General features: G+C 40.5%; 1 protein-coding gene across 1 annotated transcript in view; it reads left to right on the top strand.

The window, feature by feature from the left end:
• TMEFF1 (transmembrane protein with EGF like and two follistatin like domains 1) overlaps nt 1–21457 on the top strand; it is a 382225-nt gene that overhangs the window by 174176 nt on the left and 186592 nt on the right. Inside the window, exon 4 of the mRNA XM_077491996.1 lies at nt 11074–11100. Coding sequence (XP_077348122.1) covers nt 11074–11100 — 27 coding nt within the window. The remainder of the gene's footprint in view (nt 1–11073; nt 11101–21457) is intronic.

Here is a 21457-nt window from a genome sequence, read left to right as displayed (position 1 = left end):
CTAAATCATTATTTTTACTAAAATGGTTATTATAGAGAAAAATGTTGCACAAATAATCTTGCAATAGTACAAAAACAAGATAAATTACCATGATCTAATATATTATATAAGTCACAGAGGAGGCTTGCATAAAAACAGAGCACAGTTTTCGTTAAATTGCTTTGAGAATAAGGTTAGGCTAGTAGTCACCACTGAGCAAAAAAGCTTATATACTTGTATGTTATAGCCAGTGTTAAAGAGGTTGTAACCCTAAAAAAATAATAAAAAAAAAAAAAAAAAATAATAAAAATCCTGTTCCCATATAGCGGGTTAAACAGCACAGTCCGTGTGCTGTTTAATCTGTCCCTTTCTAATCTGTAGTCTGTCTGTTCCCGTGTCCCATTTGTGCGTGCTGACCATTGTAATCATAGCTGCTGATCCATGATACCATGGTCAGCTTACGTTCTTATGTCATCCCGCTGCTCTCCTCTCCCCCCTCCCTCCCTGCCTGTCAGCTCCTGTGTGTAAGGCTGTGAGTAATCTCTTCCCCTTCCTTCCCCTTCCTTCCCCTCCTTCCACTATTAGTAGCTGGCAGGAAAGTCAAAGAAATATTACTGCCAGCCCCTCTGTTCTACTAAGCTATACTACACTGTGTACATATTTGTATAAAACGATGCTTCTACTATGCTTCTAAATACTTTTTTACGATCTTTTCTGGTCGGTCATGTGACCTTCGGCCGCTCTCCTTCTCCAATCTAAGGGCAACAGCAGGAGGGGCTGAGATCCCCTCTGTAGTGTAGTACAGCTAGTAGAACAGAGGGGCTGGCAGTAATCTTTCTTTGACTTTATAAATATTTTAAAGAAAGAGTAACATTGCCAATAATGCATTGTATATTACCAAGAGTGAAAGTAAAAGAAAATCCGAAATTTTGAGTTGTAACCAGAGCAAGAATAGAGGGAAAATCTTTAAATGGTTATCCTAGTTCTTGTGATCCTGGTGACAACCAGTGATTCTCTCACTAAGGAGGAATGAAGGAATATCTCTTCAATGGCAAAATAAAAAATAAAAAATAAAATAAAAAGTCAGGTGTTACAACAGTGTAAAACATCCTACTATAAGGATGGTCCCCGCTGTCTCTGGGATCCGTGTGTTTCCCAGCAGGCAGCGGGGGACTTTCGGAAAGGGGCGTAGATTCTGCGGAAAGAGGCGTACCTTCTGCAGAATCTACGCCGGAAGTCGGTGCAGATACCTGTACTGTACAGGTACCTGCACCCCCCTCCCCCCTGAAAGGTGCCAATTGTGGCGCCGGAGGGGGGGAGGATTCCAATGAGCGGAAGGTCCACTTTAGGGTGGACCTCCGCTTTAAGGAAATCTTGTATACAATATAACTTTTTTTGTTTGTTTTGGATGTTATGTGATTAAAGCCCCATACACACTATTAGATTTTCGTCTTCAGATTTAGAAAAACCATGTAGTGCAAGGGCCTGCCTGATTGCAAACAAATTGAAACTCTAAGCCCTTGTACACACGGTCAGAGATTCCGACTACCAAATCCGTCGGAGTAATTCCGACGGATTAATTCCGGAAGAGGTCCGGAAGTGATGTTGCATACACACGGTCGGACTAAGTTGTCGGAAAATCCGATTGTACTTAACGTGATGACATTATTTTGTTAGACGGGACTACGTTCAGGCTAGTAGCCAATGATTCCCATGACTAGGATATTCTGACGGAAACAGTCCGATGCAGACCACACACAGTCGGAATATCCAACAAAACAGTCCGATAGGACACATTCCGTCGGAATCTCCGACCGTGTGTACAAGGGCTTAAGGTTTGGCCTCATATTATATGGTTTTGGTGATCCTGAAGACAAAAATCTGCAGAAAATCTAATAGTGTGTATGGCGCTTTATGTAGGTTGTTAATTTGTACTTAGGGCTGCCTTTGCCATAATACTCTTGTGGAATCTGACTAGGACTACAGTATGCAAGGAGGCAGTGGCAAAGCACAATCTCTGTGCTCTGTAGGTTCTTCACAGGGTGTATTTGCATCTCCGGAGCCCATAGGCAGAGAATTCTAAAGCATCCCCCTAAAAAAAGACAGTAAGAACGACAATTTTTCTTGATAAAATATTTTTATATGTGTAGAGGGGAATTCTTTAGACTTTCACACAAAGGGGAACACTGCAGACTGTGATGTAAGGGGGTCTCTGGTCACCAGGGGGACCTCTACGGACCCTACAAGGGGGACCTCTGTAGACCTTGGTGTAAAAGGGAACTCTGATGTAAGGGGGACACTGCAGACTGTGACGTAAAGGGGAACTCTGCAGACCCTGATGTAAAGGAGAGCTCTGATGTAAGGTAGTCTCTGGTCACCAAAGCCCCCTTACATCACAGTTAGCAGCGTTCCTCTTTACATCAAGGTCCGCAGAGGTCCCCTGTTTACCACAGGTGAGGGGCTCTGGTGACCACAGCCCCCCCCATCATCTCTGTGTAGGGGTGATCTGTCATTGGCCATTACCCCCCCTCCCCATGTCTGTATTATTATGGGGGAGGGGAAGATGTTCCCCATAGAGTGCTATGTGTATGTATTGAAAATAATGTCCACGGTGGCCAGTAACATGTAATATTTGGATTAAAAACAATGTCAATTGCACTCACACACCAATGCTTGACTAAGGCATGTCATCCACAAGAGCCTCTGTGAAATCACTGAGCAATGAGGTCCCTCTGACTGTCACAAAGAAGTAACATAAGCCGATCGTGTATAAGCTCCCAGGAGAGAAGCGATGGTTCAGGTACACTGACAATTGATTGGCTACAGTGACTGCAGCGGGATGGAGGAGCTCACTCAGTGCCGGCTAGGAAGTGGCATTCTAGCTGATGCTGGCTGTTCCGGTGGCTGAGTGAGCTCCTCCACTCCATCCCGCTGCAGACACTGGAGCCTAGCAACTGTCAGTGTGCCTGAACAATCGATTCTTTCCTGGGAGCTTATACACGATCGTCTTATGTTACTTCTTTGTGTCACTGGGGGGATCTCATCACTCAGTGATTTCACAGAGACTTTTGTGGATGATATGCAAGCATCAGTGTGTGTATGCAAATGTCATTGTTTTAATCCAATTAATTTAGGTTTCTGCAGCACAGCTTGTGTGCTCTCCCTTTGTGTTTTTGTCAAGGGAGTTGTCAGCAGGGAAGGGCCAGGTTTCCCAATAGGCACTCAGCCCCATCAGCTGAGCTCCAGGAAAGAGAGGAGCAATCTTTCAACTCAGACAGGCACCTCTCCAGGAAGGGCACCTGTAGACGCACACCTACAGTGCCTATTGGGAACCCCTAACCCTGGCTCTTCGGTAACTGACACCAAGTGCGGCTCTACAGAAATAGTACATGGCATGGTACCTACTGTACTTGAGCACTCTAGTCATGGGAATCTGTCAGTGACTCATTACCCAATGAAGCAAGGATCAGGAAGAGTCTACATCATTAAAGCTGAACTCCATGTCTCTTTTGGTCTCTTGTAATGTACTGTACAGCAGCACTAGAAACCAATCAGGTGTGCTACATGCATATGGGCTGGTACCTGCAGACAGTAACAGAGAACAGAGAGGTAACCTCATCAGTCTGCTGTTCCTTACTGTCCAATCACAGGCTGGGGACAAGAGGGTGATCTTGCTGTGTTGGTAAACCTCAGCAAGATCAGGTCGCCAGTTTGGGTGTGCTGTGGTGTTGAAAGAATGTGTAAGTTGTAGGACTGGCAGGACAAATATCCTTTGGCTGATAACAATTCAGTTGTGTATTTATGGCTTCATGCACAGCGGGCTGTTTGCCCAGCTCCTCTGAATGCCTTTGCTCCTGGCAGAAAAAAGAGCAGCTGAAAAAGGGTGTCTAAAGCTGTACTTTGCACACACATTTATGCGCATCAATGTTTTGACCATTCATTCATTCCATTGGTCAGAATATTAATGTATTTTGGCCAATCGAATGAAGGATCATCGCTCAAGCACTAAGCATGCCTATCATTTAAATGCTTTTACACATGTTTAGGTGTGTCAAGCATTTTTTCATATAGGCTAACATTAAGGTGTGTTTAGAGGCTGGAAAAAAAAAACTTTAAACACCTATTGTGTGCATGATGCCTAACCGTTATCCGAGTATTCGGTATAAAAAGTCAGCAATTGCAGGTTCCCTTTAGGGTTCATACACACATTTGGGTCCATTTACCAGTATTAGCAGGGCAGAGCATATTCACTTTACAAAGTGAATTTCCAATTATCATAGTGAATTAGCTGAGACATTCCAATAGATCCAATTTCATAAACCATTCACAATGTACTTGTGTCTTTTTCAAACCATGCAATATAATTGTTCATGGCCCTCTAGCCAAAGTGGAATAAAAGTGTACATATGAATCCTATATTTTCACTAGGAAATGCATTTCCTGGAGAAAATGCGTGGGAATGCTGAATAGCATCAAAACTGCCCCATCATATTGACCCAATCAAAACTGCCCATCATATTCCTCTATTATAAATCAGTACAGTGGTGTGTCTGTGCTCTCTCCCACCGCCCATCGCTGTGTATAAGAAGCTTTGGTAACCATGGAAACAAAACAGACAACAAAAGCCTGGCTGTACTAAATTTAATGACATTTTCTGAAATGATCACTAAACTTAAACAGCTTTTTCACAAAAACTGTAAAGATATCAAACTGAAAAGATATAGCCAGAAAGCTGAATATTTTTGTGAATATTTTAAACTTTGTTTGGCGTCTGTAGGTGAAAGTATGAAGGAGCTGAAACTTTTGGCAGCAGAAGAAGATTTTACGGATTTTAAGCATGCTCTCATTGACTTCAATGTTAAAAAAAAGTGTAAAAATGCTTAATATTTTAAAAAGTATAAATAGTAGGGAAAAAACGGAAGAAGTCCCATCATCTTCTGATAGAGCTGAACATTTTAAAAGTTGAATGGCTTTAATAGCTGAAAATATGCAGAAGTTACGCATAGCCAAATAACGTATGGAATAATAATAAAATTAAAAAGATGATGATTAATAAATAAAAAAACAAATAACAATAGTGGGACTGCTAAAGCAGTCCCACTAATAAGGACAGTTTTCCTTTTGCCTTGTAGTACAGAATGGTGCTTTTATTTATATGCAAGGTATTGTATTTCAGCTCTAGTGCTCAATAATAAAAAGAGAAGTCTTATAAAGATATTACCAAATGTCATACATTCTGTCTAATATATTATTATAAATGTACTGTGTACATTCATGTATATCATTTGTGCATTTTAGCATTGACAGGAACCTAAAAATTATGTTAGACAAATCTGTGAGTCCTATGTCTTTTGTTAAAAATCAAAGTGAAGAAAAGGGATACATGGTGAATTAAGCTCTTCAAATCTTTTCAAATTTCCCCTAGCAGTTGAACAGGTGACAGACAGTTTTGTACAGCAAAAAACACAATGCTCTACTTTGTTCTAACAGTTATTTTAGATATATTGTTCTTCTAGAAATGGATGTTTAAAAAGGAATGGAGCAGCTTGCTGTTATTTTAGCAAAGAATATCTGCAAACAGGTGACCTATTGACACTCCATTATAGAACAGGTCAGAGCTCACCATGTTTAAATTTTTTACAGATTTCTCACAATATTATACGAAAAATAGATTCATAAAGAAGGAAATATAACAACTAAAATGATAACAGGGATCATGGGACTATAAGTGAAATATTTCTGCCTGGTTAGTCTTTGCAGATATTGATTTACAGTGCTCATGATAGAGATTATGTGCCTATAACATCTCTGTGTAGTGTAAAAGAGGGGGTGGTATTGCGCTCCTATTTGATATGTTTAGTACAATATTAACAAAGTAGTGCAATTAGCTATCTAATATATAGCGCAAAAATAGGTAAAGTGCAAAACAAATTTCATTCATAAATAAATATATATAAAAAAAACTACAATAATTATGACACTTGTGCAAAAATAAATAAAACAATTATTAGGTGATATAAAAAATAAATAAATCCACATTGAAGGTGCATCTATAGGTGATTATATCACTGTGCAAAATGTATGACGCATACGTGAATAATTCATATGGTGACTGATATGGAAATATATAAAACAAATCAGCAATAAATTTAAAACGACAGAAAAGTAGTAATTTAAATCATCTAGCTAGACAAATAGCCAGTGCGGTATGGACTTTAAAATCCTTAGTCCAATGTGCAATATAAGTGCAAACGTGCAGAGTGTTTCGCTGGAACACTGTATCGCTGTCTTTGGCTTATAGGTGACACTGTGCCTTTAAGTGCAAATATAAAAGAGAATCTTCAGCGTCACTGACACCCGTGGTAAAAATGAATGGTTACCTTACTGCTGTAAGGTAAACAGCATATAGCAGATAAAGGAGGAGGGTAAGGTTCCCTTCAGCTTGATCCTTTCCTGGTTGTCCGTTTTCACTTTTAAGTGCAGACAGGGGAGGTGGGGGAGGGGGGTAAGGGTGATCCTTATCTTCCTCTCTTTCCACTGGGTGCTTCAAATGGTGTGGTTCTCAGTATACATTAAAAAGATAAAGGAGGTCCACCATAGTGTAGTATTTTAAAATAGGAATAAATACTTTTATTTACATCTATAAGAAAAAACACTCACATTTTTCAAGGAGTTACAGTGGTATTGTAAAAAACGAGCGCCGAGCTCGTGTCACAGTCTGAGCGTCTGTTCCGTTCTCTGAATAGCCTCGGATCCTACGCGTTACGTCACACACGTGACATCTCTGTGTACCTTTCCTAAAAATGTAAGCCATCTAAGCACTGTTATAGAAAATGCAGCAAATCTTGAGTTACCTGCTGTATTTCTTAAGAACATAATAGAACCATATCCTTAGGAAGTCGAATGCAGAAGGCTTACTGTCTATTGTGGAAAACGTATAAAAACGGGAGCAGACAGAATCTGGAGCAGATGTGCATGTCAGCCAATCGGCTTCTGGCATTAGCTTGTTCAGCTAAGCTTTGAAAATTAAAACTAGAAGCTGATTGGTTGCCATGCACAGCTGCTATATTCCCCTGATAGCTTCCTAGAAGTCTAGGGCCACACTAGCCAAAGCTCTGAAAAACGATGTGACGCTTTTCAGAGTGGGGCTAAGCAGCCACCATCGGGCGTTCAGAAGAAAGCCTGTCTTGTCTATTTCTTTTGCCAAATGGCAGTTTTTAATCGGCTAATGCGCCACAACCGCGAGTCAAGCTTTGGCTCACAGTTGTGACATGGCTACATTGACTTAAATGGCAGTGCCTCCTGACATTTGAAGTTAAACTTGCTACAGCTTTGAGTCATAACATTGCAGCCACAACATATAAAACGGTCTCCTCTGGTTGCATTTTATCCTTTACTGTGCAGCTGGGGGGCTGTTAAAACCACAGCTTAGTCGCCTATTGTTATTGCCCTTCCAGCCACTCATATGAAAGATGCTTAAGAGTGAGACATTTTCCATGTTGGTAGTTTAGGCCTGTGGAGGCCACTACAGTTCACTGACAGAACATTGGACCTACCTAACAGAGAGGTGGCAGCACTGCTGTTGATGATTATTGTATTGTGAAATAAACTGAGATGAAAAAATAATTACACAATTTTCATAGTATATTCCTGTAGTGTTACAGAAGTGTCAGCTGTGTTCACACTATATCATATATATATTTAGCTCCAGTACTGAGTTGTCCCAGATCTGATTCATGTAAACTGAGTAATCAAAGTTACACAACCCCTATCCTAAAAAAAAAGCAGCATTATATTTAACTGTTCCTCAGTCTGTTTACTAAAAGTGTTCTATGTAGCAGAGGTCATGGCACTAAGCATTGCATACTTCTGGGTGTCCTCCACTGGTTGCTCTGGTTCCTCTACTGACCCCCTATAACTGCCTAAGTCTCGTTTTGTTCTCAGTTTTGCTCCTGGGACAACATTGTCAGTGGGATAGGAAATAAAGGCAGATTTCTTCACCCATACCTGAAACAGCAATCAAAACTTTGAGAAACAGAAGATAGGTGTGGAGTGCTGGATCACCTAAAGCAGTAAATGTTCTAAGCCAGATCTGCCAAGCCAGGTGCTCTCAATCTGTATATAGGGAATGAATTTCCATAGGCAGCTTTTCCAGGAGAAATGGCTTAAACAGGGCCATACATGGGTCGAATACTGAACAAATTTTCTTCAAAAATCAGAAAGATTGTGCATTTTGTAATCTGATGGTGCGGCCATTTATTTCAAAATTCGACCAACCAAGCCTTCAATTTCCCCTCATGTTGCTACAAAAAAGCAGCATGGTAATTGTTTGGCCCAAAACTGATGTGTTTTGTCCCCAACGACATCATCTGATGGTGTGGCCTAATGACGCAACGTACTAATCTTATATACTGGCCTGATCCGGGCTATTAACCCCATTATACTGGCCCGGATCAGGCCAGTATATACGATTGGTACGTCGTAAAAGGGGGGATTGATTTAATAAAATCTTTTAAATGGAATTGCGCTATGGAGCTTTTGCCTTGAAATTAGCCATTTAGCATTAGATCCATCCTCTGGTCCGCAATTAATTGTAAGGTGAAATCCATTCAGAGTGAACATCTGTGATTGGTGTTGATGCCTATTGTCCAGCATTGTTTGGTAAGAGTTTAATCACAAGGGGGGTTTTATCCATCGCCCCTCTTCTCACGCGTGGAGGTGTTGGTGGCAGATCACTACTGCAATGTGATAGACAGGATACTTTTAGAACATCAGGCTGGACTCTCATTATATACACAGCTTGGAATAACCTACAAATTGCAATTAACAGCGGACTTTTTATGCACATGCACCTTTTGTGATAAGCATTTTTTACACTTGCTGTTTAGCAGGTGAGAGTTGTAGCAGCTTTAATTTGCCACAATCTTTTACCCATCAAGGGATATATATGTGTTTCACCTACTCCATAAGCGCTTGTGTGTTTGGAAGGGCTTGTTTTGGAAAATGTTATATTTTTTTTTAGAATAAATAAAAAACACATGAAAAAAGCCATAGAAGTAAAAGATGGTATACACAGCTATATGACCCTTAATAAATAATAGCAAATGAAAGCCAATAATATATGATACCCAGGGCAGCAAGATACCATGAACGGTACGTATATGTATATACGTACCTGTATCAATTAATGGGCTCACTAGCGTGCATACATATGCCCACTACACCAATAGCTATATCATATCTAAGCTGCATGCGGTTGCAGCAGGGGTCCGGTGCGCCCATGTTCTCAGTTTCACCTCTGTGCAATCCGCTCAGCAGCCGCCCCAGAGATGTGTGAACCAGCTCCAAAGAAAACCACTCACAAACTCCTGTCATGCAAATTGGATAAGGGGAAACCCACATCCAATTCACACTAGTGTGAACCCAGCCTTAAGCTGCCCATAAATTATTAGATTTTCTAATAATTTATGGGCCCCTCATAAATCCCTCATTAACACTGACTGTGGGGGAATCTCACTGTGGAGCTATTGTGTTCCCCATGGGGGGGGGGGGGGGGGGGGGTTAGGGTAGGAGAGTACAAAATCTCGTGCAGCTGAGCATGGTAGCCAAGCAGCTTTTTAATTTCAGCTTATTCAATTAAGATCTGACAAAAAACCTGGAAGCTGCACTGGATTTTGTATGCTCCAGTTTTAGTAAATCAACCCAACAGTGATTATTGCTAGCAGCTATAGCCGCTATAATCGTATGAAAAATTTGACAGGCTGGTTGATCGATCAATGAACTTTGGTACAATCAGCCTGCCTATACATGATTCTAATCTTGCCGGTCCCCGCTGAACCAGCAAAAATTCAAACTGTCTGGTTGGCTTTACCGTTCTCACAAAGCAGCAGGGAAATATCCTCTATTAGCAAAGCTCTTAACTGCCCTTTATTGTCCCTCATTTTGAGGGACTGTCACTTACAAAAGTGCTTAACTGCACTATACCTTTCATTAGACCTCAAAGTGATTGTATTTTCTCTTTTGAAAAGCCAGCATTCTGGAAAAGCATTGGTAAAAAGGCACTTGATATTTTAACAACTTATTATTTCAAATATAAATGATTTGTGGTCCATGTAAGTGGGAGTGTCACTGGCAGCAGTGTGTCATTTGCTGACATACTTTTTGCCAAAAGGTGACATCTAAGGGGTTGGAAGTTGGGAAGTACACAGGAACCAACTAATTGTTTCAGCACAGGAACCTGCTGTCATTTTAGTCCAACAGTGACAGCAGCAAATGCATGGTGCTTTGACTTTTTCCCCAATCTATAATACATTCTGAAAATTTGAAATAGCTCCAGGGCCAAATGCTCATTAGGAGTTGAGCCCCTGTGCATCACATTCTGGCATTTATGCACCCGGGAGGAACAGATGCAACATCCATCCCCACTGCCTGCAGCCTGTCAAAGTCTATAACAGGATGAAATATGCTGCTACTGGTCACTGTACTGAGTGGTACTCGCATTTAGGGCCCTATTTGTTCAGGGATGTATTCTGTGTTCCATACACCATACATCACTAAATGAATAGGGTCATTATTACTCAGTACAACATCTTGCCACACCATATTTCAGCCTATCGTAGACTTTGACAGGCTGCAGGCAGCGGGGATAAATGCTGCATCTGTGTTTCTAAGGCACAGGAAAATGTGCATTGGACGCACGGGGGATGAACGCCCAGTGTGCATATGGCCATAAAATTATCAGTTGGGTTGACTACCCTAAGACTACCAGAATTTTGCTGTGTAAATGGAAAAATACAGGAATGACAATTTCTTTTCTTTACTTTGAAATGTATATACTGTATTTGTGTGCATTTTTTGACTGAACACCCAATTTATTTTAAATTTTTTTCAGTTTTTTTATTTATTTTTTGGTATTACTGCTGTTAGAAGACAGCTAGCTGAATCTTTTATAACTACAAAAAGACAGACTGGCTGACATCTGCTACAACATTGCAATAAAATCTACATTTACATATCAATCCAGAAATAAAAAATAGGTAGCAAAGAAGACTATAATTGATATCTCTTTTCTTTTTATTTTTTTTATTTACTTAGATGCTGCATCTGGATCTGGAGAAGGAGGTAAGATAACATTCCATTTATGAAACACTTTTCTTTACACAATGAACATGTACATGTATTCATTTATAAGACTTTTTGGATAGAAGGGACATATATAGATATTTTTACTATGTAAAAATACATATTGTTGAAAAATGCCAAAATATTTTCGATTATCTTCTAATTTACACACAAATCTGCCACAGTACATAGCCAGAAGGGTAACGCCACTGTCTTTATTACAGTAAGATGATACAGTAGTGTCACCCCTTGAACCCATCCTGCTGACTTGACAAAATGGAGAAGCAGAACACCAATTAGGTCCCCTTTGTGATGTCCACTTCTGTAACAATTTTTGCACCATTAGATTGACAGCATTACAGTGCTTTTAAAAAGTATTCATACCCTTTGAAATTTTCCACATGTTGTCACGTTACAACCAAAAACATAAATGTATTTTATTGGGATTTTATGTGATAGACCAACACAAAGTGGCACATAATTGTGAAGTGGGACGAAAATGATAAATGGTTTTCAAATTTGTTTACAAATAAATATGTGAACAGTGTGGCATCCATTTGTATTTAGCCCCCTAAGTCAATACTTTTCAGAACCACCTTTCCCTGCAATTACAGCTGCAAGTCTTTTTGGGGATGTCTCTACCAGCTTTGCACATCTAGAGAGTGAAATGTTTACCCATTTTTCTTTGCAAAATAGCTCAAGCTCTGTCCGATTGGATGGAGAGCGTCTGTGAACAGCAATTTTCAAGTCTTGCCACAGATTCTCAATTTGATTTAGGTCTGGACTTTGACTGGGCCATTCTAACACATGAATATGCTTTGATCTAAACCATTCCATTGTAGCTCAGGCTGTATGTTTAGGGTTGTTGTCCTGCTGGAAGGTGTACCTCCACGCCATTCTCAAGTCTTTTTCAGACTCCAACAGGTTTTCTTCTAAGATTGCCCTGTATTTGGCTCCATCCATCTTCCTATCAACCTTGACTAGCTTCCCTGTCCCTGCTGAAGAAAATCATCCGCACAACATGCAGCTGCCAAAATCATGTTTTACATCAGCATGGTGTGTTCAGAGTGATGTGCAGTGTTAGTTTTCTGCCACACATAGTTTTGCTTGTAGGCCCAAAAGTTCAATTTTGTTTTCATGTGACCAGAGCACCTTCTTCCACATGTTTGCTTTGTCCTCCACATGGCTTCTCGCAAACAGCAAATGTGACATCTTATGGCTTTCTTTCAACAATGGCTTTATTTTTGCCACTCTTCCATAAATGCCAGATTTGTGGAGTTCACAACGAACAGTTGTTCTGTGGACAGATTCTCCCACCTGAGCTGTGGATCTCTGCAGCTCCTCCAGAGTTACCATGGACCTCTTGGCTGCTTCTCTGATTAATTCTCTCAGTTTAGGTGGACGGCCATGTCTTGGTAGGTTTGCAGTTGTGCCATACTCTTTCCATTTTCGGATGATGGATTGAATAGTGCTCCGTGAGATGTTCAAAGCTGAGGGCTTCACAGAACAGCTGTATTTATGCTGAGATTAAATTACACACAGGTAGATTCTATTTACTAATTAGGTGAATTCTAAAGGCAATTGGTTCCACTAGATTCTAGTTATCAGAGTGAAGGGGGCTGAGTACAAATTCACGCCACACTTTTCAGATATTTTTTTGTAAAAAAATTTGAAAAACATTTATCATTTTCCTTCCACTTCACAATTATGTGTCACTTTGTGTTGGTCTATCAAGTAAAATCCCAATACAATAAATTTACATTTTTGGTTGTAACTTGACAAAAAGTGGAAAATTTCAAGGGGTTTGAATACTTTTTAAACTCACTGTATGTAATGCTATAGAGCCTGACTGGCTCCAAAGGTGATTCTCCTTCTCTTATTCTGATTCCTGCTGTTCAGGGTATTAAGGAGCCAACATAAAGGCAAATAAACATATTAAAATGTGTTTTTATCCACTTTGAGTTTTGCTATGTATTTAATGTCAATTTGGACTAATTCCAAGCATGCTTATACATTTCCGAGCTTTGCAGTGTTATTGATACACATTTGTTTATTTGAGTGCTCATTATTTACACAACATTACTAACGGATGGGTGTTTCCTAACAAATATCTATTCTCATAAGTTAGTATAAATAGATTTCTTTAATAAAGCAGTACACAAAGCAATGCTGATATGCAAAATGTTGTACATCCAAATACTATTCTCCAGGTTTTCAGCAATCATTGATAATTCCTAATTGATTACTGCGGGATATGACACATTCTAAGTTGTATTAGAATGATGACAGAAATTGTCTATGAAATACTTGTTTATAATGTTTGTTTTGTAAAAACTATACACTGTACTAGACACTGGACCTATGAATAACCTCTGTCAATCTGACATAATCACTGTTTCCATCAAATGACAGTGCAAGGAACAGGATTATTCTAGAACACCCCGCAATTAGCAATTTGAATACAAAATTTGTTAAAAACCCATTTTATTTTATCTGTATTCCATAAGCCTGTCGATAAGCTAAAAACTAGTACAAGAAAAAGAAGAAAAATCATTTGCCTTATGGCTTGGATTAAGTGGTGCTTTGGCTTACAGTGGGGGAAATAATTATTTGATTCCCTTCAGATTTTGTTTGCTAATTTACAAAGAAATTAATGGTATATAGTTTTTATCATAGGTGTAAGTTTTATTTTATTTTTTTTAAACATATTTTATTGGATTTTTCATCATAGAAAGTATCAAGTGCCTCAGTTACATAGAACCCTGGGGAGCGTCCCAGAGGGGTATTAACAATTATAAACCAATAACTAAAAAGATAAGAGAGGGGGGGGCAAAGTTGGGGTTTTATATAAGAAGAGCTGTCATAAAGCACAGGAGGTGACAAATACACTTTCTATGTAGGAGAAGGTAACATCAGCAGCATAACGTAATCACACTATGACTATAGAGTAGAACAAACGTCCTAGGATAGCAGTGTCCATCAGGATTTTCAAGAAGAGGACGTATTGTGTAGCATTAATCTTTTTTTTTTTGCTTCTTCTTGAGCCATTTCTTTGTTGCCTTGGCATGTTTTGGGTCATTGTCATGCAGGAAGACCCATCCACCACCCTTCTTCAGTGTTCTGACTGAGGGAAGAAGATTCTCATCCAAGATTTTACAATACATGGCCCACCCATTTTCAATATGGCAAAGTTGGCCTGTACCTTTAGCAGAGAAACAGCCCCAAAGCATAATGTTTACACCTTCGTGCTTGACTGTAGCGATTGTGTTCTTAGGGTCATAGTTTGCATTTATCTTCCTCCAAACAAGGCGAGTCGAGTTAATGCCAAAAAGCTCAATTTTGGTCTCATTTGACCACAGCACTTTCTCCCAATCCTTCTCTGAATCATCCAGGTGTTCACTGGCAAACTTCTGTACATGTGCCTTCCTGAGGAGGGGAACATTTCGGACACTACAGAATCCATGGCAGTAAACTGTGCCAGAAATGGTTTATTTGGTGACTGTGGTCCCATCTGCCTTGAGATCATTCACAAGCTTGTGTAGTTCTGTAGACTGATCCCTCACTTTTCTCATGCTCATCCTTACACCATGCAAAATCTTGCATGGAGCTCCAGACCAAGGGCGAATGATGGTTATTTTGTATTTCTTCCATTTGTGAATAATCACTCCAACTGTTGTCTCCTTCTCACCAAGCTTTTTCCTGATGATCTTGTAGCCCATGTCAGCCTTGTGCAGGTCTACAGGCTTGTCCCTGGCACCCTTTGACAGCACTTCGGTCTTGCCGACGATGGTGAGGTTTGAATGGAAGAAAAATATTCTGTGAAAAGGTGTCTTTTATGCACGTAACAAGTTGTAGTTAGGAGCACCTTCTTAAATTGATAGGACAAATCTGTCTACCACATGAGCAATTACTGTAGCCAGTCTGTGGGACTTGTATCATGTGTTTTTTCTGGATTTTTTGTTGAAATTTTGTCTCTATCATTTAAAATACACATATGATAACAATATTTCTTTGTAAGTGTACAAAAGTACAAAATCTGCAGGGGATCAATTATTTTCATGGTCATATACAGCCATTTTCCCCCAAATCCAAAAACATAGTACAATCCTTGGCAGAGTTACAACATGTTGGGATGCCGAAGAAGCTCTTGAACACTTCTGACATAGAGATGTTTTCCAGATTTTCAAGCATAAGTGGAATGATATCTAATCAGGGATGGAGGGGGTGCAACTCCTATGAACACGCTCTAAATGTGTAATGCTTAAGTCTAAATCAGTAGCATAGCCTTGATTTGGGGCATAACTGTCAAGGTGCAGTGGTATATAATTTTTCAAATGTAAGCAGAAGATTGTGTTGTGTTTTTCAAGCATTATATTTGCCCTTGCTTACTGCACAAAACAGAAACATTACCCTGTCTTGCAAAAGTACAGTATTTATTGACATATAACAGGTGTCAGCATATAACACGCACCCTATTTTTTTTTTAAATAAACAACTTTGAAGCAAATTAAGGGTCAGTGCCCATCAATGTCCATCTGCAGCTTGATTAATGTCCTCAATGCAGCCTGATCAATGCATCAATGCAGCCTGATTGTTGTCCTCAATGCAGCCTAATTAATGCCTTTTTTAAACTACTGTCATTTACAGCCTCACCATCTCCCTCACCAGCAGGCTGAATCAGGAAATCACTGAGCCGTCATCTCCTCTCCACTCAGCTCTCACGTTACACACACACACAGTCCCGCCTCCGTCAATGGCATTGGAGCAGCTCCTGTGATAGGCAGAACACTGGTCCAATACTGGTGGCGGGACTGTGTGTGTATGACGTGAGAGCTGAGTGAAAGCCGAGGAGCCGAGTGGAGAGGAGATGACGGCTTGTGAGGTACGCTGTCAGCATGTAACACACATCCCTGCTTTGCCCTCGATTTTCTGGGAAAAAAGCTTGTGTTATACACCGATAAATACAGTATTCACCCCCTTGGCTTTTTACCTATTTTGTTACATTACACCCTTTTGTTCAATGTGTTTTTTTTTTTTATTATCTGAATTGTATGTGATGGATCAGAACACAATAGTCTAAGCTGGGGAAGTAAAAGTAGAAAAATATATACATAAAACTATTTTTCAGAAATTAAAAACTGATAATTGGCATGTGCGTATGTATTCACCCCCTTTGTTATGAAGCCCATAAAAAGCTCTGGTGCCACATGATCTGTCATTACATATACACACCTTTTTGAAAAGGCCCCAGAGGCTGTATCACCTAAGCAAGAGGCACCCCTAACCAAACACTGCCATAAAGACAAAGGAACTCTCCAAACAAGTAAGGCACGATGTTGTTGAGAAGCATAAGTCAGAGTCAAGTTATAAAAAAAATATCCAAATCTTTGATGATCCCTAGGAGCACTGTCAAATTTATCATAACCAAATGGAAAGAACATGGCACAACAGCAAACCTGCGAAGAGACAACCACACAACAAAGCTCATGTATGGGTCAAGGAAGGCATTAACTGTAGAGGCAGCACAGAGCCCTAAGGTAACCCTGGAGGAGCTGCAGCGTTCCACAGCAGAGACTGGTGTATCTGTACATAGGACGACAATAATCCGCACGCTCCATAGAGTTGGGCTTTATGGCAGAGTGTCCAGAAGAAAGCCATTACTTTCAGCAAAAAACAAAATGGCACGTTTTGAGTAGAGGTCGACCGATATGGGTTTTTCTCTGGCCGATGCCGATACCGATATTTAGAAATCGCCACGGCCGATGGCCGATATATGATGCTGATTTTTTTGGGCCGATATGTTAGGCCGATTATTTATTTATTTTTTCCCCTTCATCTCATAAAATCTAGCAGTTAGACACCTTTCCCACTGGGGCGTTTTTCAGGGGCTTTAAAATAGCGCCTGTAAAGTGCCTGCAAAACGGCTCCCCTGCAGTCTGTGTGGAAGCCCCGAGTGCTTTCACACTGAGGAGATGCGCTGGCAGGACGTTAAAAAAAAGTCCTGCAAGCAGCATCTTTCGAGTGGTGTATACCGCTCCTCCACCACTCCTGCCCATTGAAATGAATGGGCACCGCTTGCCGAAGCACCTGCAATGCGATTTGGAAGCGGCGCTTCACTGGCACATTTAACCCCTTCCTGGGCCGCTAGCTGAATTATAAGTGCCCCGCTAAAATAACTGTAAAGCGCCGCTAAAACTGTCAGCGTTTTACCATCAACGCCTGCTCGCTCCAGTGTGAAAGCAGCCTTAAGTGATACAGAAAATTTCTTACATTTATTAAACATCCAAACATTTCAGTTGTATGTATAATTTAGAATGAAATATATACACTACCGTTCAAAAGTTTGGGGTCACCCGAACAATTTTGTGTTTTCCATGAAAAGTCACACTTATTCACCACCATACGTTGTGAAATGAATAGAAAATAGAGTCAAGACATTGACAAGGTTAGAAATAATGATTTGTATTTGAAATAACATTGTTTTTATATCAAACTTTGCTTTCGTCAAAGAATCCTCCTTTTGCAGCAATTACAGCATTGCACACCTTTGGCATTCTAGCTGTTAATTTATTGAGGTAAGCTGGAGAAATTGCACCCCACGCTTCTAGAAGCAGCTCCCACAAGTTGGATTGGTTGGATGGGCACTTCTGGCGTACCATACGGTCAAGCTGCTCCCACAACAGCTCAATGGGGTTCAGATCTGGTGACTGTGCTGGCCACTCCATTACCGATAGAATACCAGCTGCCTGCTTCTGCTGTAAATAGTTCTTGCACAATTTGGAGGTGTGTTTAGGGTCATTGTCCTGTTGTAGGATGAAATTGGCTCCAATCAAGCGCTGTCCACTGGGTATGGCATGGCGTTGCAAAATGGAGTGATAGCCTTCCTTATTCAGAATCCCTTTTACCCTGTACAAAGCTCCCACCTTACCAGCACCAAAGCAACCCCAGACCATCACATTACCTCCACCATGCTTAACAGATGGCGTCAGGCATTCTTCCAGCATCTTTTCATTTGTTCTGCGTCTCACAAACGTTCTTCTTTGTGATCCAAACACCTCAAACTTGGATTCATCCGTCCACAACACTTTTTTCCAGTCTTCCTCTGTCCAATGTCTGTGTTCTTTTGCCCATCTTAATCTTTTTCTTTTATTGGCCAGTCTCAGATATGGCTTTTTCTTTGCCACTCTGCCCTGAAGCCCAAAATCCCGCAGCCGCCTCTTCACTGAAGATGTTTACACTGGTGTTTTGCGGGTACTATTTAATGAAGATGCCAGTTGGGGACCTGTAAGGCGTCTGTTTCTCAAACTAGAGACTCTAATGTGCTTATCTTCTTGCTTAGATGTGCAACGCGGCCTCCCACTTCTTTTTCTACCTCTGGTTAGAGCCTGTTTGTGCTGTCCTCTGAAGGGAGTAGTACACACCGTTGTAGGAAATCTTCAATTTCTTTGCAATTTCTCGCATGGAATAGCCTTCATTTCTAAGAACAAGAATAGACTGTCGAGTTTCAGATGAAAGTTCTCTTTTTCTGGCCATTTTGAGCGTTTAATTGACCCCACAAATGTGATGCTCCAGAAACTCAATCTGCTCACAGGAAGGTCAGTTTTGTAGCTTCTGGAAGGAGCTAGACTGTTTTTAGATGTGTGAACATGATTGCACAAGGGTTTGCTAATCATCAATTAGCCTTCTGAGCCAATGAGCAAACACATTGTACCATTAGAACACTGGAGTGATAGTTGCTGGAAATGGGCCTCTATACACCTATGTAGATATTGCACCAAAAACTAGACATTTGCAGTTAGAATAGTCATTTACCACATTAGCAATGTATAGAGTATATTTGTTTAAAGTTAGGACTAGTTTAAAGTTAGCTTCATTGAAAAGTACAGTGCTTTTCCTTCAAAAATAAGGACATTTCAATGTGACCCCAAACTTTTGAACGGTAGTGTATATATTTTTTTTTTTATATGTTACACAAAAACAGGTAATCAAAACTTTTGGATGAAAAAACTATACTGTTTTTTTTTTTTTTTTTTTTAAATCTGTGTATTTTTTCCCCAAAAAATTGAGTTTGAAAGACTGCTGCGCAAATACCGTGTGACATAAAATATTGCAACAACCGCTATTTTATTCCCTAGGATCTCTGCTAAAATATATATATATATACGTTTTGGGGGTTCTAAGTGAATTTCTAGCAGAAAATACAGGATTTTTATTTGTAAGCTTCAAGTGTCAAAAAAGATTTAGTCTTTAAATGGTTAAACTGAGAACTCTACACACTGAGTTGAGTTCATTCATTCAAGTGTAAACATTGTATCTTTTTGATCTTTTCTTGGCAGACTGCCCAGAGAGGAGACAAGTCGCTTCACTCAAGTCTCCAGGCAACTTGCACTGACTTCTATTACTGAAGTCATTTGCAAGTCGCGCTGAATATATCATCGGCCTTTTTTAACAGCACAATCGGCCGGCCGATATATCGGTCGACCTCTAGTTTTGAGTTTGCGAAAAGGCATGTGGGAGACTCCCAAAATCTATGGCGGAAGGTGATCTGGTCTGATGAGACAAAAATTTTACTTTTTGGCCATCAGAGAAAACGCTATGTCTGGCACAAACACAACACATAACATTACCCAAAGAAACCATCCCCATGCTGTGGGGATGTTTTTCATCAGTCGGGACTGGGACACTGGTCAGAGTTGAGGGAAAGAGGGATGGTGCTAAATACAGGATATTCTTGAGCAAAACCTGTACCACTCTGTGTGTGATTTGAGGCTAGGACGGAGGTTCACGTTCCAGCAGGACAATGACCCCAAACACACTGCTAAAGCAACACTTGAATGGTTTAACGGGAAACATGTAAATGTGTTGGAATGGCCTAGTCAAAGCCCAGACCTCAATCTAATAGAAAATCTGTGGTCAGGCTTAAAGATTGCTGTTCACAAGCTTAAACCATCCAACTTGAAGGAGCTGGAGCAGTTTTGCAAGGAGGAATAGGCAAAAATCCCAGTGGTAAAATTTGGCAAGCTCATAGAGACTTATCCAAAGGGACTTGGAGCTGTGATAGCTGCAAAAGTTGGCTCTACAAAGTGTTGACTTTAGGGGGTGAATAGTTATGCACATTGACTTTTTCTGTTATTTTGTCCTATTTGTTGTTCGCTTCACAATAAAAAGAAACATTTTCAAAGTTGTGGGCACATTCTGTAAATTAAATTATGCAAATCCTCAAACAATCCATGTTAATTCCAGATTGTGAGGCAACAAAATTATTATTATTATTAGTATTATTATACGCGATTTATATAGCTCTAACAGTTTGCACAGCACTTTACAATGTATAGGGGGGGGACAACACAATTACAGTACAGTTCAATACAAAAGGTACAGGAGGGCCCTGTTCATAGAGCTTACACTCTAAAGGGAGGGGGTGGTGGTACAAAAGGTAATAGCTGCAGAGAATGATTTGATAGGAGTGACTCAGGGACAGTTGTTGTTAGGTGGGTGTAGGATAGGCTTCCCTGAATAAATGAGTTTTCAGGGATCTCCTAAAGGTGGACAGAGTAGGGGCTGATCGGACATACTGGGGCAGGGAGCTCAAGAGGATGGGAGAGGCTCTAGAGAAGTCCTGAAGGTGAGCATGGGAGGAGGTAACAAGGGAGCTAGAGAGCAGGAGGTCCTGGGAGGAGCGGAGGGGACAATTTGGGTGATATCTGCAGATGAGGTTGGTGATGTAGATGGGGGTGATGTTGTGGATGGCTTTGTATGTTATGGTTAGCATTTTGAATTTTACACGGTAGGGTAGGGGAAGCCAGTGAAGGAATTAGCAGAGAGGGGCAGCAGTCACGGATCGATTAGTGAGTTGTATTAGTCTAGCAGTAGCATTCATAATAGACTGAAGGGAGATAGCCTGCTTAAGGGAAGGCCATTAAGGAGAGAGTTGCAGTAGTCAAGGTGGGAAATAATCAAGGAGTGAATGAGTTGCTTTGTGGTGTCATTAGTCAGGAAAGGTCGAATTCTGGAGATATTGCGGAGGTGAAGGTGGCAGGATTTAGCCAGTGATTGGATATGGGGGCTGAAGGAGAGGTCAGAGTCAAGGATTATACCCAGGACCCTAGCATGTGTGGAGAGACCAATGGTTGTGTTTTTGATATTAATGATGAAGTCACGGGGGGGGGGGGGGGGACCTTGAAGGAGGAAATATAACAAGCTCAGTTTTAGAAAGATTGAGTTTGAAGAAGTGGCGTGACAATCCATACTGATATATCATTCAGTAAGTTTGAGATCCGTGAGGAGATTGAGGGGGTGAGTTGAGGAGTGGAGAGATAGATCTGGGTGTCATCGGCATAGAGGTTGTATTGGAAAT

This window comes from Lithobates pipiens, unplaced genomic scaffold (genome assembly GCF_037356315.1).
Source record: "Lithobates pipiens isolate NorthernLeopardFrog02 unplaced genomic scaffold, aLitPip1_a1.2 Scaffold_19, whole genome shotgun sequence".
NCBI lineage: Eukaryota > Metazoa > Chordata > Amphibia > Anura > Ranidae > Lithobates > Lithobates pipiens.
Note: the sequence above shows the minus strand (reverse complement) of the source record. Positions and strands in the feature narration are given on the sequence as shown.